Source organism: Cucurbita pepo, chromosome LG02, assembly GCF_002806865.2.
Source record: "Cucurbita pepo subsp. pepo cultivar mu-cu-16 chromosome LG02, ASM280686v2, whole genome shotgun sequence".
Lineage (NCBI taxonomy): Eukaryota > Viridiplantae > Streptophyta > Magnoliopsida > Cucurbitales > Cucurbitaceae > Cucurbita > Cucurbita pepo.
This window is the reverse complement of record NC_036639.1, coordinates 846,925-864,237: the sequence shown is the minus strand read 5'-3', so window position 1 is coordinate 864,237 and position 17,313 is coordinate 846,925. Positions and strand designations below refer to the sequence as shown.

The following is a 17,313-nucleotide window of genomic DNA, read 5'->3' as shown; positions in this document are numbered from 1 at the left end:
TTAGCCGTTGCCGGAGAGCGTTGCGCTGCAATCTTTTGAACTAGTGTCTTCAACTATGCTTCTGTTTTTTTTTTTTTTTTTTTTTTTTTTTTTTTTTTTTTTNCAGGTTCTTCGTGACCTTTGATGATTTGTGCAAAGTGTAGATGGAGGTGCTCTGAGGCTGTGCTGCTTGGATTCAAATCATTCTGCTCCTTTGCCTTCCACCACTGCAACGTGCACGGGCTCTACTCCTCCGGTTCTGAAAAGGAGGAAGAGGTACAGGAGAGAGCAAAGGCATTACTGAGGAGTTGAGGTTCGTCGGTATGAGGCTTCGGAATGTTAATGGGGAAAAGTTATCTGGTGATACTGGGGATTCATCAAGTGAAGATGGAGTAGAGGAGAAAGATGACGGAAATTTGGTGTTGAGCGATGATGATTATGATGAGAGCGGGGATGGTATAGAGACTTGGCAACCGAGCTTGAAAGGATGTCTTAAATATTTGGCTGATAGTAAGTTCATATTCAGCACTGTGGAGAAAATCATTGATGAACCTAAGCAACGTTGCTTGTAAGATTCCTCCCAGCATTTTTCTCTTCGAGATTGTTTATATTTCGTTTATACCAAGACGATAGGATGCATGATAATGTTGGCGACCAATATTAGTTTGTGTGACTGTAGAGACTTGTGTTGTCAGGAGTTAGATAATTGGTTGCATTACTTCAGTGTTCATTGGGACTTCATGTGCTTCTGTTGGTACTATTTTGTTCCTTCATACTTGTGACAAAGACACATGCCTTTTAATCGTTGCAAAAATCATTATGCTAATACATACGCACACATGTATTTATTCCTATCAAAAAGTTTCGAGGTTCTCAGTTAAGTTCTTGTTTAAGGATGATCAGGACAGTCACTGTTCCTGTGCCTCTGGTTGCTTGTTATTCCCCTTAATTCTATTCAATGTCTCCTGGTGCTTGCTTCAGGATATCTCTGATGCTCTCTAGTTTACTTTCAGGCTCTTGGTTCTTGGTTAAGGCCGTAATCTCTTGGAGTGACCTCTATGGTTCTTCCACTCCTTTCGATGGGAAGAAACCAATGACTTTCTTCATTGATCAGATTGCATTCTTCTATGCCCTAGTTTACATTATGTTGGTTTCTTGTGCACCTATGTTTACTTTTATAATTTTCCTTCTCAATATACAGTTCTGAGATTCTTATTTTAAAACAAATCATCCTAATTCGTCAGTGCACAAATGCTATGGCGATTGGAGAAACAATAGCTGCCGGACATTTGAAACTTTTTTGATTGTCACGGTTGTCCAAATGGTTCTCTTGTTTACTATTAGGCATTGTTTGATAACCATTTTGTTTTTTGTTTTTTGTTTTTAAAATTTTTAAAATTACATTTTTAAGCATTACTTTTACTTTTAGTTTTCTTGCTTTATTAACTGCGGTTTACAAACAATTTAAAAAGCCAATTCAAATTCTGAAATCGAAAGAGGTAATTTCTAAAACCTTGATTTTGTTTTTGAAATTTGGCTTGGAATGTGAAAACTTACGAAAAAATTGTGGAAAAATAAGTATAATTTCCAAAAACAAAAACAAAAAACAAAATAGTTATCAGTTATTAGTATTTTCAAAAATAAAATAGCTTAATATAATTGTATAAGTATTAAGTTTTTGATGTATTGATTAAAGGAGAAACATTTACTGTTCGGTGACAGTTGGTGTTCAGTTCTTTTTTTTTCTTTTAACGACAGCCAGTATTTTGATTGCAGATAGTTACTTCAGAAAATCAGGGTTGGAACATTCAGAATATCTTGCAAAGGATCTAAAATGGTTCAGTGAACAGGGTATTGTGATACCCGAACCGAGCAGTCCAGGAGTTCCTTATGCCAAGTATCTGGAGGAACTTGCTGAGAGGAGTGCCCCTTTGTTACTTTTCCATTACTATATTATATATTTTTCACATATAGCAGGTGGCAACAGGTATGTGAAGTTGCTTTCACAATGTGATGCTACTGTGATCTGAGATAACAAGGTATTTATTGTATTACCTCTTAGAACCTTTTATTCAAAGATGAGTAGCAGCCTTTCTCCAAGGAAAGGAGGTGCCTCTGTCGGCGATGTGCTATATGAGTCATGAGTTATATACCAATCCTTTGGCATTCTTTATATCATAAATAGTGATTGAGTTGTGGCTTCCTTCATGCACGAGACGCCAGAAAAGAAATAATTTATCCTAAAACTTGTTACGTAAAATTTTAAAAACATGTATGATGTAATTGCCTGTTATAGCTGATAAAAAAATTGTTATGATTTATATTCTTTTTCCGAAGGATTCTGATAGACTCCTTGAAGGTAGAAAGCTTGAATTTTATACGTGGGCAGGGGACGTAGAAGAACTGCTGAAAGTGCTCGTGAGAAGCTTAACATGCTTGGAGAGGTTGATTTCATAGAATATAGAATATTTAGTAAATTGCATTTAGTTAGTGATGTCTTTAGCTTCTGCTTTACCATTTGCTAACCCTATGCAGCTATGTGGACGCTAATGCAGCACTGATCTCAAGATGAGAAAAATAAATGCTCGAGAGAAGCAACCAAGTCATTCCGCATTTTGGGAAAGATAGTTCGTTTGTTTATCGTATGATCAGCTATTTTAAGTGATATGACTTTGAAGGTGTTCCCGGTAATGCAGCAATATTATTTACCCTTCTCATATTCTATTTATGCCTTTGTTTCATACATAAGTTAATATCCTTTGTCTTACATTCTCATTAGGCACAAGACTAGAATATCAAGGGGCCAACAAACTGGTAAAGTACACGTTTATTCACATGGTTATCATAACTTTACATCCTCAAGAAAATGCATTAATGTTTGATGCGAACTACCATCCTTTCTATTCATTGTTGCTCATCTTTTTCAATCTGCAGTCTTCCTCTTTCCATTATTAGATGTATTACTGTCCTCTGGCTAGATAGATACCTCCCAACATACCGACACACTCTGAGTAAAAGTTCAAAATTTTAGATAGCCGAGTATAGGAATATAGGAAAAGGGTAATTGAAAGCAGTGGTTATTCCTTAATCATTTACAACTTAGTTGTAGGTAATAGAGAAGATTGATATGTTCGATAAGTATTTATCTTTTAAAAATAGTATTAGAAAATTACCCTATGGCCTTTTCACAAAAAATGACATAGTTCTTGCATTGGTGATAAGTCCCATTGACTTTTATAATTATAGATAGAGTGGTAAGATCAATGGCAAAGGAAGAGGAAACCATTTGAAAGTTTGGTTAAGACAAATGAATGATGAGAATAAGCTGAAGCAAAACGACCTTGCTTGAACAGATCATTTTGGTGTCATTGAGTTCTAAAAATAAGGTGAAGCAAACTTTCAAAGTAAAATATGTTATTAAGTTTCCAAAGTCTGACTTGCAGTCATTATAATTAGTTACTTCCTACGAGGCTTGTAGTAAATTTGATAACCAACTAGGATGTGAGCTATATCTCGAGAATGTCTACAAAATCAGTTGCCTCAAAATAAGAAGAATTGTCTATAAACTTACAACGCTATATTAAAGAATCAAACTAATTTGTGCATAACAATGATTTGTAAATAAATAGTAAGGCAGTCCGCAAAATAGTATAAAATATCTATAGTTAAAAACTTGAAACACTCTACCGTACAATATCAAAATAATTAATGCTAAAACAAGTGGAAAATATGAACTTTTTATATTATTTAGTTAAAAACTTTAACGTGAATTGCATAATTATGCAACAGGGTCGTTTGAATTGCAGGAGTTTTGTTCGATTGTGCTATAATGCTTCTATATTGAACACATTTCAATTCATGAAAACCTCTAGTTGAACGGAGAATATTTTTCTCGACTCTGTTCTATTCGAGTATTCTTAATAGGGGTATTCCATCTGAAAAGCAGTCTCCAAGTATTTATCATAACCTCATGCTTTTATTTTTACTTTGAAATTGTATTTTTAGGTCTTGTCACACCCTTCCTCAACCCTTAGTGTTTGATGCCTTACGACACCATTAATTTGGGTTAGCTGATAGCTCCACTATTCACTTCGAACTACAACTTGCAATGTACTGTCATCCATTTAACATCGATTTAGATGGTGCTCAAGTTTTCTCTATGAAGATTCTAGCCATATCATCTTAATATGTGCATCTAATAATTTGTCTTTTGATTAATCCAAGTGTTGTGAAATTAATGATTATATATAAAAACCACCTCATTATTGTCAAAACCATTTATGGTATTGTAGAAACTGATGTATGAAGAAAAATACGAAAGTAAAACCATCGATGGTAATATAGGTACATGGTCTACAATCTAAATCTGAATTACACACGATAAGATTATAATAATTTTTCCCTCGTTATTCTTTGGGCATTTTCAATATTTTTTGGAACTTTTTCTCCAGGGGTAGGACTTGACAATGCTCAGAAAATGGTTCTCTTTCAATCAATCAAAGTTGCGATGAATCTACAGGGCTGCGCTCATTCAGAGGTTTTGATACTCTGATTGGAAATGAAAAAGAGCAGTGATTTTGGACAGTGGTGGCTGCTGAAGGCATGGAGCCAGTGACCTTCCCCAACTTGAGGAGCTAACCCCATTATTTTCAACATTCCATCAAATGCCATCAGGTACACATTCTAAAGTACTTGAGAGAACCATTGGATACATTTGACTTGGCTTTGGTGGGGTTTGAAGCTTTCTACACCTTCCTTTTTCTCATATATATATATGCATATTTTCTTTATATTTCAAATTCACCATCATTAATGCGCACTTGGTCAATTAGTGGCTCAACATCGTTCAAGACAGTGACACACTTGACACAAAATAAACTTGGCATTATCACTCTTGATATGGTCCAAAACCTATCGAAAAGATTAAAAATTAGGTTATAGATTTGTTTGTGTTCTGTTAACCCAAATTTGAAACTAAAGTGGTATTTTTTGAAATACATTTATATTTTTTGAAATTTAACTAAGAATGATTTTTTTTTTTTTTTTTTTTTTTTTTTTTTTTTTTTNGAAAACTATTGCAAAGAAAATGTAAAAATACAAGTACAATTTTCAAAAACCAAAAGATAAAAAATTAAATGATTATCAAATAAAGCTTTAATTTTTAAAATTTAAATGAAATTTATGGTACACTTTTTTTTAATCTTTCTTACCAACACCAATAGATTTACTTTTAGCTTGTGTCAAATTTGTTCAATTGGAACTTTTGTTTTCAAAAAAGAAAAAAAACTAATCTAATTTGCCAGAGTTTTTTTTTAGTGATATCATCCTTGATTCATGTCAATTAATTTTGAATTCATACATAAGGGAGTGTTTGAAGATTTGTATGTTTTAGAAAATAAATTTATCAGAATTTTCGAGCTTATGATCTTGAATTTGATTGTTATTTAACTTGCAAATGCATGTTATTGCTAATTATTGTCTAATGAAGTTTTGATGATTACATAATCTCACATTATTGATATGTAATTCATTCCTTGAGTTCTTTTATAATATGACCATACCATCATTAACGGTGTCATGCTTGTTTTTATAATGAATGTATTCGTGCATTTGCATTTCCCTTAATAGAAGCTGTTTTCTTTTTAAATATTAATTGTCCTGTTACCACCATTAGCATTTAGCGGTGCTATATCATTATGCTATTTGACCATGAAGTTTAAGTTCAACTTTATCAATGATAATTTCAACTTTAAATGCTTTGTTTAATCTCTAGTGTCTAAAACCCTCTGAAGCCTTGAAAAATGGTTTCAAAAGAATTATGACAGTAAGATTTGATTTGAGGCGTCCTTCAGACCCCAATCATTTTGATTACTAACAACTTGTATATTATAATTTTATTCTTCAATTTAACATTCTTCAACCCCCCCACCAAAAAAAAAAACAAAAACTTCAGCTGGCCATTAAAAGGTATTTCAAAACTTTAGGAAGTTACCTAATTCTAGTTTTCTAGAACAATATTATGCACTTTAAAACATATCAAGACAATATAGTTGTGCAGAAACATATCAAGAAAAGATAGCAATTCTTTCGTGGAAAAGGTAGAAAACATACCCTTCTTTATCAATATGTTGTATCTTTTGCTTAAGGAGATATTTTGTCAAAAACATATAATTATGCTTCAAAACTAGTATAGTTTTATGATAGATCACCAAATTTTACTCTCTTTTACTAAAAGATTCCTACTAATTGGACCCGATTGATGGTATTTCAAAGTCTATAAGGGTATATATGGAATCCCCAAATTCCAGTGGTGGAAGAGAAGCATTTAATAGTATAGTTTGGTGGTATGGTTATTTAGGACATTGGAGAGAGCAACTCAGAATGTTGTGCTATATTAGATCCCAAGACAGAAAAACAAAGGGAAGAAGAAGGAAAGGGAAATCAAACAAACAGCCGTTGGTTTGGCTGCACAAGGCAAATATTTGACGATGTTGGGCTGTGGAGAGGCATTGGGAAATCACATGCCGTTTGAAGTGCTTCCTTTTTCTACACACTATTTTTTCCAATCTAATAGGATCCCACGAATCTTCTCCCATTTGATTCTCTACCATCATCATAACAACCACAATAGCGATGGAATGTCAAAAAGAATCTCAACCATTCTATTGGCATCTTTTCCTGTGTTGGTATTATATTTGCATTTTAGTAATTCTCTTCCTGATTTAAAAATCATATTGTAGGCTCCTTATAGGCCAAAGGAGACGAATCCATCATTCTTAGTAGAACGTTTCTATGGGAACTCAAAACCATAGAATCCCTTCAATGTTCCTTTGCCCATCCACCTTTTACTAGGTTCAGCAAGTTTTTCCTCAACGCTCCAACGTTGTTGAGATAATCATGACATGACTGATATCATTTATTTAAACATATTATCTTTGTCCTTCAATGTTAAATCTTTTAGTGTGCATTCAAAGATCTAATCTTAGATGTATAATAATATTTTAACGAGTTGAACTATATGCAGGTATGAAATTTTGCACAATGATCGAGACAATGTCTAGAACTCTTACAATACATACTTCATTTGTTCACACTATGAATTATGTTTTTATGCTATTGAACTCCATACTGTTGTAGTGTTGATGATTTTGTAGGAAGGGAAGGGATGGGAAGGGGGAGAAGTAAATGGAAGCACGTGAAGGTAAGCATTAATGGAGGTAGCAGTAGTGAGGTTCTGTTTAGTCAAAGATGGGTTTGGTAGCAGAAAGTTTGGTTTGTGAGTGTGGCTTAGTAGTGGGTTTGGCACTTAGGGTTGCTTTCCTTATTCCAAAATAGAAAAACGATTCTGTTTGGATGCAACTCTGCATATTCTTTGCAAATGAATCATTCTAGAATGGAACTTCCTTTTTCTGCATGGAACATGCAGAGTTGCTAATGGAGGACGGAGAATTTTTTGCCCTTTGACAATAAAGCAAATAACTCTGCTCCCTTCTCTCTCTCTCTTCACACTTTCTCTCTCTCTCTAGGACAATCATTCTCTTTTTTCAACTCTACATTTTCTTCCCTTTTGCTCCAATTCCAACTTTAAAAATCACCCTTTTTTTTAATTAATGAAAAAAAACACTTTTTTTTCCCTTTTTCAAAATTTAAATTCCACAAATATTCCTTAGATTCTAGTCTTGCTAATCATTGGTTTGAAAAAAAAAACTTTGAGTAGGTTAAATTATAAATTTAATTTTACGGTTTGAAAAATTTTCGAGCTTAGAGGTTCAAATCACCGTCTTCTAATGTTGTCGAGCTCAAAAAAAATAATAATAATAAACATATGGGTTTGAACACATTTTCGAATCTACAAAATAAAAAACAGAATCTTTGTAGAAAAAATTAGAACTTAAAAGTATATTTATAAGTATATATGTTCAAATATACATAATGTTGTACATTTACGTGTACGTGTTTATATATATAGACTAAATATGTATGTTTTAGTATATTATATTCTTCTAGTGAAGTTAAGAAGTCTCATACACGAGTATTGCTCCACTAACCTAAAGCATGTATCCTTAACCAATCAAGAGGTCGTAGTTCAAATCATCCACTCCAATATTAAAATTAACCAATAATGAAAAATTAATTAAAAAAAAAGTATTAATACATCAAAATATATAGTTAATTAATTAATTAACATTAAAAGAAAAATTAACAAAAGCATGTAAGTCTCTTCCTTGAAGGTAACAAAAATGAGGTCTATAAATACTCCTATTTGTTGAGAGCTAGGAGCCATCCCATATTTGATATCTCTTCTCTCTCAAACTGCATTTCAATTGTCAAGAACAAATGGCCGGAATCAATCTCATCTCCGCCGCCGCCGTCCTCCTGGTTTTAGCTTCTATCTTCAATAATAACATTTCACACACCCAAGGACTAAGGTTGCTGCCAATGGAGCAGGAGCATCCAGCCGTCCATCTCAATTCGAGCCCACAGTCATTTCACCCCTCTCCCATTGCTGCTACAGACGTGGACGTGCATGGCGGCGACTTCCGTCCCACCACACCCGGCCACAGCCCCGGCGCCGGTCACGGCCTTGCGCCGGACAGCCACGTGGATTCCAAAATCCATTAGGATATCATTAACCATGATATTAATAGTTGGTAATTTAGTCAGTCGTGTATTCATATTATCAAGTGCATGTTTACAATTATTGTTATGCATCTTCCTTCCATTATCTACTTCAAATCTATTATTATGTATTGATTATAATGTTAATTAATGAAGCTTGATTTAATTATTTTCATTTTTTTTTCTCGATCTAATTTATGAAATAACACCATGACACTGTTTAATGAACCCTCTCCACAATGGTGTAATACTATTTAGTTTGAGCATTATCTCTCATGGTTTTGCTTTGGGTTTTTTTTTTTTTGGAGATAGTAATCCATGATCATTTCCTAAATTAGTCGACGTGGGACTTTCATCCAACAACACAACCTTACTTTTAATCCCACATATTAATTTGTATGTTCACGTACATATAAATAAATGTTTAATAACACCCGTTTGGGTGATAATATATGAAGCTAATGACGTGATACCCAAAAAATGTTTTATTTAACACATTTATATATGTTTTATTATTTAAAAAAATAAATAAATGTGATGCCGGATATCCCTAGTTCCGTTGGGCTAAAGTGGGAAGTGGATCCAAAAGTCTAAATTTAGAATGGGCCCAATGAGATTGGGCCTGATCCAATAAAAAGTATAGGGCCCAATGAGATTGGGCCTGATCCAATAAAAAGTAATTGGGCCGAATGAAGAAATAAGTGACAAATATGATTCAAGTAATTATATAAATAGAGAGAAAAGAAAATTTGAAAACGAAGTTTCCTAATAGTAAGGAGAAAAAGGAATAATTGAATAAAGGATTTGCGGAATATCCTATTTTAAGGAGAAGAAGAAAAGGAGTGTTAAGAGTGATTATAAGTAAATCAGAAAATAGCATAAAAAAGAGGAATTGGCGGCGGATGGAGCCAGGCGTCGGAAAAGGAAATTGAAATCAAGGGCTGAGATTAAAGTGTAGTCCTTAATCGTAGGGTGTATATAAGCCACCGCGCATTGTCCCAAAAGCAGCCATGGTTTGTAATTGTATGGTACGGCGTGTTGAAGCTCCTAATAAATCATCGTGAAAGCATAGAGTTAGACCCTAATCCACTCCTCTCTTTCTGCTTCGCTTTCCTTTGAACACTTAGATTCCGATTTGTTTATGTTCTATTTTGTTTGTCTGTCTTTCAATTCAGATTCTTTTACCCTTTTGGTTTAGGGTTTAGGGTGTACATTAAGATTTTCTTTCATTCTTTTTCTTTTCCGTTTTTGCCTTTTTCTCTCACTGTTCAATACGGAGGAAGATAAGATGCAAAACAACGGTTCTGATTCGCAGCCTCCGGAAACAAATCATCAACGCCACCAACACCCGCCGCAGAAGTCGTGGATGCCACTGCAGTACCGCCCACCGGCGATGGTAATGCCGCACCATATGATGACGCCGCAGCATTACATTGCGCCGCCGTTGCCGCCGCCGTATATGCACTATCATTATCATTATCAGCCTCACCATCTCCCTATGCAGCATTCGCAGCCGCTGCAGGGATCTGGTGGCGAAAACAAGACGATTTGGGTTGGTGACTTGCAGCATTGGATGGACGAGACTTACCTCCATAACTGCTTTGGTTCATTCGGCGAGGTTCGGTTTTTTATCTCCTCTTTTTTCACTTATCTTTACGTTTATTTTACGCTTCGCATTTATAGTTTGTTCGTGAATTTTGAATCGGTACATTTGTAGTCTAATATGTCCTTACGATGAATCGATAATCATTCATTGCAGGAATTGTTGCAGTTCTCAATTAAATTCAATCTATTTTATTGGATGAAATTATTCATTCTCTTCATTGAAATAATGGTAGAAAATTGGAATGATTCATTTTTCCTATTCCGTCTTTTAGTTGAATACGTCTGCTTTGTTTCTTGATGATTCTTTTTAGGAGGTTTTGTTTCGGTACTTGATTCTCGTTATGCAATTTGAGCGTACAAGTGCAGAACTAAATGACGAATATTATCTTGATCGAATATTTGGCTTGGTTTTTGAGAAAAAAATGGTTTTTGCTACCGTTGAGTAAGAATTTATTGTAGTTGAGTATTGCTATTTATTTACATTTTATTTTATGACGTTAGTAGATCTGAGAAGAATTTGCTTAAAAATGCAGCACTATATTTTTTATAGAAGTATGGTTTAGACTCTTGGCCCTGTTTAGAATGGCTGTCGCTTCTAACCTCTCAAGTTTTATCTTCCATTGAATATTATGAAGAGGATATAGAGAAATATTATATTAGATTATATTATTAATAAATGGAAGATCTAATTCTCTAATAATTGACATTGACATCTTATTGCAAATTTTGTTGTTGGGGGCTTCACTTAGATTTTTATATTTATTACTGTGCCTCCAGCTTTGTACAGGGATGTTTATATATGCTTTCAACTGAATCTTGTTCTTTTCCTTGCTTTCTTGGGAAAGAAAATTAATGTAATCACCCTCAGCATTTCCAAAAAAGAAAAAAAAAAAAAGATTGTTTTAACAAAAATCTTGAATTGTTCTTGGTTTGGAGTGATTACGTTGAACTAAACTGTTCTGGTTTCTGTATGATGCAGATTTCATCTATCAAGATTATTCGTAATAAGCAAACTGGTTTGTCTGAGGGGTATGGGTTTGTAGAATTCTTTGCTCATGCAACAGCTGAGAAAGCTCTTCAGAACTATTCTGGAATGTGCATGCCAGATACAGAACAGGCTTTCCGCCTGAACTGGGCGACATTTAGCACTGGTGACAAGCGTTCAGACAATGATCCTGATCTTTCTATCTTTGTTGGAGACTTAGCTGCAGATGTTACTGATACTTTGCTGTACGACACATTTTCTAGTAAATTTCCCTCTGTCAAAGCAGCCAAAGTTGTCATTGATGCCAACACTGGTCGTTCAAAGGGCTATGGTTTTGTTCGGTTCGGAGATGACAATGAAAGGTCTCAGGCGATGACTGAAATGAATGGTGTACATTGTTCAAGCAGACCTATGCGCATTGGTGCAGCAACACCCAGAAAGTCTTCTGGATATCAGCAACAACGTGCTTCATTAGGTATATTTAAGTGTTTTGGGGCTGTGATATAGTATGCTTAACCTAAAACCACTTCCAAGAGGATTAGGATGTATTTGGGGTTGGTATGCAATTCTGGAGTAAATACAGATATGTAAGCTTTTTTCTTCTACCAAGCATTTGGTTCAAGACTGGAGTTACGTATCAAAAGAGTTGTTAAAATGAAAACTATAATGCTAACAAATAAGGATATACTGGGTCTTCCTCTCTTACAATTTTGGAGTTTGATTTTATTGTTATCATGGGTTGCAAGTCTGTTTACTTCCAATGCTGAATCTATATGTTAATCTTGCCTGAAAATGAAAGATTAAGTGATTTTTTGTGGAATTATTTGATTGCTAAGATAGGCCATCTAGTGTCAATTTGCATCAGAAAGTTTTGATTTGGGGCCATTTTTATGGTATCCTTCTTTGGGGACTTTACTAGAGCAATCTTGTGAAAATTGAATCATCCTTGAGAAGTAGTAGTTCTGAAATAGTGTCTCCAAATAATTAAAACTTTTTGTAATCTTTGTCAGTTTGCTTATAACTTCCCTTTCTCTTCTAATTTAACACCAAATGAAACAATTTAAGGGTTTAATTCTCTGCATGCCTGTGTTCTTAGGGTTTACTCATGGTTGTAGACTTCCCTACCCATTTTAGACTGCTTAAACACTTGTCGTGCTCTGGTTTTTATAGGAGCATATTCAACAAATGGTGCCTTTAGCCAAGGTTTTCAATCGGAAGGAGATTCTGCAAATACAACTGTGAGTTGCTTTGTTTGTTTGTTTTTTTTTTTTTTTTTTTTTTTTTTTTTTTTTTTTTTTTTTTTTTTTTTTTTTTTTTTTTTTTTTTTTTTTTTNGCTAGAGATGCCACCCTGTATTATTGGGTTAACCTGAACTTTCCTTTTAGATATTTGTTGGAGGGCTCGATCCTAATGTGAACGATGAAGATCTGAGGCAACCTTTCTCGCAGTATGGTGAGATAGTCTCTGTTAAAATACCAGTAGGTAAAGGATGTGGATTTGTCCAATTTGCCAACAGGTAAAAGTTAGAAATCGGGCTGTCCTAACATATAAACAATGAATTAGTAGCATTTATCTGGTTATTGCTTTTGTTAATCTATTTTTAGTTCTACTAAATTTCAAGTCGTATTCCTTTCTATTTTCCTCTGCAGAAATGATGCTGAGGAGGCTTTGCAGAAACTAAATGGAACTGTAGTTGGCAAGCAAACTGTTCGCCTTTCATGGGGCCGAAATCCAGCAAATAAGCAGGCAAATTACCATTCTCTCTTAATGTGAAAATGATAACAAAAGAATTATGCAGGCTCTCAATTTCCATGACTTTCCTGGAGGGCAGGATAGAAATACAACTAAATGAGCTGTTTTTAGAATTCAAATTAAGTCTGAGCTATATTTTGGTTGATGAATTTCTGCGTTCTTCTTTTATCCTTCACAAAAATGTATTTGTCTAACTGAAAACTCATGTGGCCTTGTGTACTTGTTATTTAAACCTTGTCTCATCTGGAACTGAATTCGAAAACACGTAGCCTGGAAATGTTTTGTTTACATTTGCTTTTCTTATCATCTGAAGCGTTTGATTTAGTTGGAAACAAGTTTAACAGTATTTCTTCTTGCATTTGTTGAGGGTTGGCAGTTCAGAGACTTTGGGAACCAGTGGAATGGAGCTTACTACGGAGGACACATATATGATGGCTATGGATATGGTCTTCCACCTCAGGATCCAAGTATGTATCATGCAGCTTATGGAGCTTACCCTTTCTATGGAAGCCATCAACAACAAGTAATCTGAATACACGAAGCTCCCATTAATTCTTAAGCCCTTTCCAAGTAGAAACCTGAAGTTGCTTCAGCTTCTGGCTTTCACTTGGTTTTAGATTTTTTCCCCCTCCATATTAACCATCCTTCCATCTACATAGTGGAACTGAATTTTGATGACCTAAGCTAGTACTCTCGTAGAGATATTTATATATTTATTTCATTCAGATCGTTACTGGATTGTGATAACAAACTTATTTATGAGAATATATATAATCTCGCAATAGTGCATGCATGTCAACATTCTTGTGGTCATACTAGACATTTCCAGAGCCCATTTAGGCAGGCGCACGCCTGGCCCAAGGCGGGCCTTTAGAAGCGAGACTTCCATAATGAAACCTGCCTGTGCCTCCCACTTGTGGTGGAGTGCCCTTCAAGCCTCACTTCCAATCCTTCTAATCTTTGGATAAGTTGGAGAGTTGGAAAGAGTTTCAACTCACGCCTAGAGAGGTTTCTGGCCACTACTTGAGTGGTACTCTGCCCACTCTATCCTATTATCTATTTAGATCCCATTTCCCAATGCTCCATTTTTTGCTTCTAATCTTTAAAGAATTCAGTTACATTTTTACTGTCACTGTCATTAAAGATTAGTGCCTGTTTTATTTATGAAGCTTCAAAAATAGATGAATTCGGAGTCATTGTTTGGTTAATTTAACCACACTATAGTAAAGATTTATCCCTCATTCTTTTTACCCCAGAACCCAATGGGAGAGGGGAGTAAAAAGGAGGAGTTGATCGATACCATTAGATTCCGAAATGATATGGGTAGACATTGACTTTGTTGGACAAGTCCTTTTCCTTTAATCATCTTTAATGTTATGTCACTGCAACTGGAAGTCTGCAGCTTCCTTTTTACGCAAAAGCCACGGCTTTGGAAGGTCGAATCATGGACACCATTCAGAAGCATAATTGAAATTATGAAGGGACCAAGAAGCCCCAAAACCAAAGGCTGCGCCTTGAACAAAGCCGAAGCCTTCGCAACTTATTTTGTTTTGTGTTGCAATGGGAACTGTAAAAAGAGGCTTTTTAGATGGTAGCTGCCTCTGCCTTGTCAATGTCACCGCTCCGCCGTGGCCCTACGGCTGCGGCAACACTGCAACTGCAACTGGCTATTGCAGCCGCTGAGTGAAGCATAAAAGGCTTCTTCCAGCCCCCCACCGCATGGCGTTTTTGCACGGCATGTCCCGCCCACGATTGTAGATTGTAATTGGCACCCATTACAATTTCCTAGGCGTTTTTTGTTTCCTTTACATTCTTATGCTTCAATTTCGAGAGTACGACCTTTATCGCTCAAATATAAGCAATTTTCTATGCTTTGCTTAGCCAGGAAGCTCCACTAGAAATGGTTTTCAAAATGGTTTTGTGTTAAGAGTTTTGTAAGATTTCAAGTAAATGTACAGTCAGGTAGCTTATTTTCTTCATAGAAAGAGTTCCATCAGGTTCCACTATGAATCCAAGCCTCGTTCTTGATAGAAATAGCAACAAAAACCAAACAACTCCAAGAAACTAACATAATTTTCATTGGAAGTTGCAACAAGATAATTATCCAAGATAGCTGATTTGTTGCATGAAAATGACGTGATTTTGGTTGCGAGATTTGATTGTAACAATTAAAGTCGGCTAGTAAATATTGATACTCTTAAATCGCAGGATCACTCTTAAATCGCAGGATCTCACATTGATAGTGAGCTAAACTTGACGAGCACAAAATGAAAATTAGGTAGAACACATAGAAGGAATCGAGAAATTTTCGCAACAGAAAAGGAAAGAAGACAGAGGAAAGGGCAACAATCATAATGAACTTCATGTATTTCATTTTGAAAAAGTGTTCTAAAACCCAAAAAGCCTTAAAAGCTATACCCCCAAAAGCAGCTGGCTTTGTACAACACCACTGCTTTGGTAGTGGATGATGATGATGCGTTTTTCAATGAAAATAAAAAAACGACCTTTTTTGGTGGCCAATTCTAAAATCTTGGGCGATCCCCACTCTTCCCTTCTATGCCCAAACACAATCGGTGGTGCCTCGTGGAATGATGGCGGTTAAAAATGATGGACAAGGCAAAAAAAAAAAAAAAAAAGTCACATCGCATTAAATTTGGCCTCATTTTTACCCATCTCAAAACAAAAACAATGTGGCTTACAGGTTTTAACCTGAACCCCACCTGAAATTTATTCCTGAGTTGTGGTTTTTGAGGTGAGAAAGACTCCAAATTGACATAAATGAGCAATGAAATTGTTGGCTTAAGCTGAACTCCCACAACAAAGTACACTAAAATTGAATATATAAGATTTAGAATCTGAGTAGGACCTTCTGCCTTCTTTTATGCACCAACTTGTCTTCTCTTTCCCCATTCGACATGCCAATCATTCATCAATTTTCTTCCTTAAAACGTCGGCAAAAATCTAAATAATACTTAATATCGTTCTATTGTTTGTTTTAGCCCATTACGTATTGCCATCAGCTTCAATGCAGGAAGAGATTTTCACGCCTTTATAGCGAATGCTTCGTTCTTCTCTCCAAACCAACGTGGGATCTCTACCCCTTTGTCACCTAACATACTTGCTAGCATATTTGATCCATTTATTTGATAATATAGGCGATTTTAAATTGATATATTTGATACCAACCCAATAAATAAAATTGGAATTGATAGGGTTGTTGGAAAGCCAAAAAAGAGCATTATATTGGATGTATTTTATTGATTTATTCATAAAACTCATATCCTTCATTGGCGCTGCAAAGGACACCGACAAAGGAAGGACTCCCACGCCTTTATCAAACCCCCCTTGCTCTCTCTTATATAATTTTAGGGATTTTTACCCCCACTTTGCAAAAAGACAAACCTTTTTTCTTATTTTAAAATTGAATTATGTCGGAATAGGTCGGTACTCGATCTAGAATAGCTTCAGATCGATAAAATATTCGTTTATTGCCAAAATATGATTATGTTCATATAAACGGATGATATTTTTAATATATATTCATGATATAGTTTAAAAGATTTGTTTTATATTCATGTTGTATTATCACAACGCTCTCAGACTTAGAACAGGAGTGTTCCCATCGCTGGATGATGCAGGATGGGGCGTCGAGCGAATGCGCACAAGCTGTTCGACGAAATGCGAAGGGGATTGCGCAATGGTTATGCGATTGAAATGGCTCTAAGAAACATGTAAGTGCTTGTGGCTACCTACTTTATTCATTATGCGGAGGTTTAATTATTGAAGTACGCAAAATAGTTAAAGGCTATTGAAGAACTTAGCTGACCCGATTGTTTTGGAATTGAAATAAGCAGTAGTGTCAACCCCACTGCATTCAGGAAAGGGTCCCCCAATTATTAATTTGCTCCCATACTTGGAAAGCTTATTGCTTTATTACTTTTGTTAATCATGCTGCGTTAAAATATTTCTGCTTTCATGTCTCTATCACGTGGTTGTGAGTTCCTACTTTGATGTCTCGTAAGTTTTTTTTTTTTTTTTTTTTTTTTAAAGTTGTTTTTAATCGAAAAGTGACCATTTGTATTATGAGACAGCATCCATTACATGTGTAAGTGACGAACTAGCCAAAATTTGCTTTTCAAAAGACAGAGATTTCATTATTGAAGATTGTTTTTCCAGCTAGAAGCTTGTTCTTGAAGAAATTGATTGTTCTTGACATATGCATTGAGGAGCTTAAAGGGAAATTGGACATTGTATGAGCAGTGGGGTTTGCTTTGAACGCCTTGGTTGATTTTTGAGATAAGAGGCTGTTGAGGAGGGGTTCATCATTAGTTTTTAAGTAATGAATTCATTTCTATTTGTATGAGACCTTTTGGA

General features: G+C 35.2%; 2 protein-coding genes across 7 annotated transcripts; both read left to right on the top strand.

Annotated features, from left to right (window-relative positions):
* Positions 1–85: 85 nt before the first annotated feature.
* Positions 86–7,466, top strand: LOC111789143. Of its 6 annotated transcripts, none has more exons than XR_002814276.1 (6): positions 86–547; positions 1,756–2,423; positions 2,535–2,666; positions 2,759–2,793; positions 4,431–4,653; positions 7,004–7,466. XR_002814276.1 is itself a non-coding variant. In XM_023669802.1 (2 exons), exons 1-2 carry the CDS (start codon positions 303–305, stop codon positions 1,184–1,186), a joined length of 381 nt encoding a protein of 126 aa, XP_023525570.1. In that variant the 5' UTR covers positions 110–302; the 3' UTR covers positions 1,187–1,394. The 6 variants fall into 6 exon arrangements, 1 of the variants encoding a protein (XP_023525570.1); XR_002814273.1 differs by having other exon boundaries at positions 2,515–2,666; positions 7,134–7,466; XR_002814274.1 differs by having other exon boundaries at positions 2,515–2,666; positions 7,117–7,466.
* Positions 7,467–9,487: 2,021 nt separating this feature from the next.
* Positions 9,488–13,738, top strand: LOC111787840 (polyadenylate-binding protein RBP47C-like). Its single transcript, XM_023667904.1, has 6 exons — positions 9,488–10,216; positions 11,183–11,663; positions 12,359–12,426; positions 12,573–12,703; positions 12,837–12,933; positions 13,316–13,738. The coding sequence occupies exons 1-6, from the start codon at positions 9,887–9,889 to the stop codon at positions 13,469–13,471; spliced, it is 1,263 nt and encodes a 420-aa protein (XP_023523672.1). The 5' UTR covers positions 9,488–9,886; the 3' UTR covers positions 13,472–13,738.
* Positions 13,739–17,313: the final 3,575 nt, after the last annotated feature.

Bases quoted from the DNA above. Each gene is read 5' to 3' on its own strand.
- LOC111787840 (XM_023667904.1), top strand. From the start codon at position 9,887: ATGCAAAACAACGGTTCTGATTCGCAGCCTCCGGAAACAAATCATCAA. The intron at 12,427-12,572 runs GTGAGTTGCTTT...CTTTCCTTTTAG, and splicing joins GAGATTCTGCAAATACAACT to ATATTTGTTGGAGGGCTCGA. The intron at 12,704-12,836 runs GTAAAAGTTAGA...TTTCCTCTGCAG, and splicing joins TTTGTCCAATTTGCCAACAG to AAATGATGCTGAGGAGGCTT.
- LOC111789143 (XM_023669802.1), top strand. From the start codon at position 303: ATGAGGCTTCGGAATGTTAATGGGGAAAAGTTATCTGGTGATACTGGG. The intron at 490-992 runs GTAAGTTCATAT...GTTTACTTTCAG, and splicing joins TCTTAAATATTTGGCTGATA to GCTCTTGGTTCTTGGTTAAG.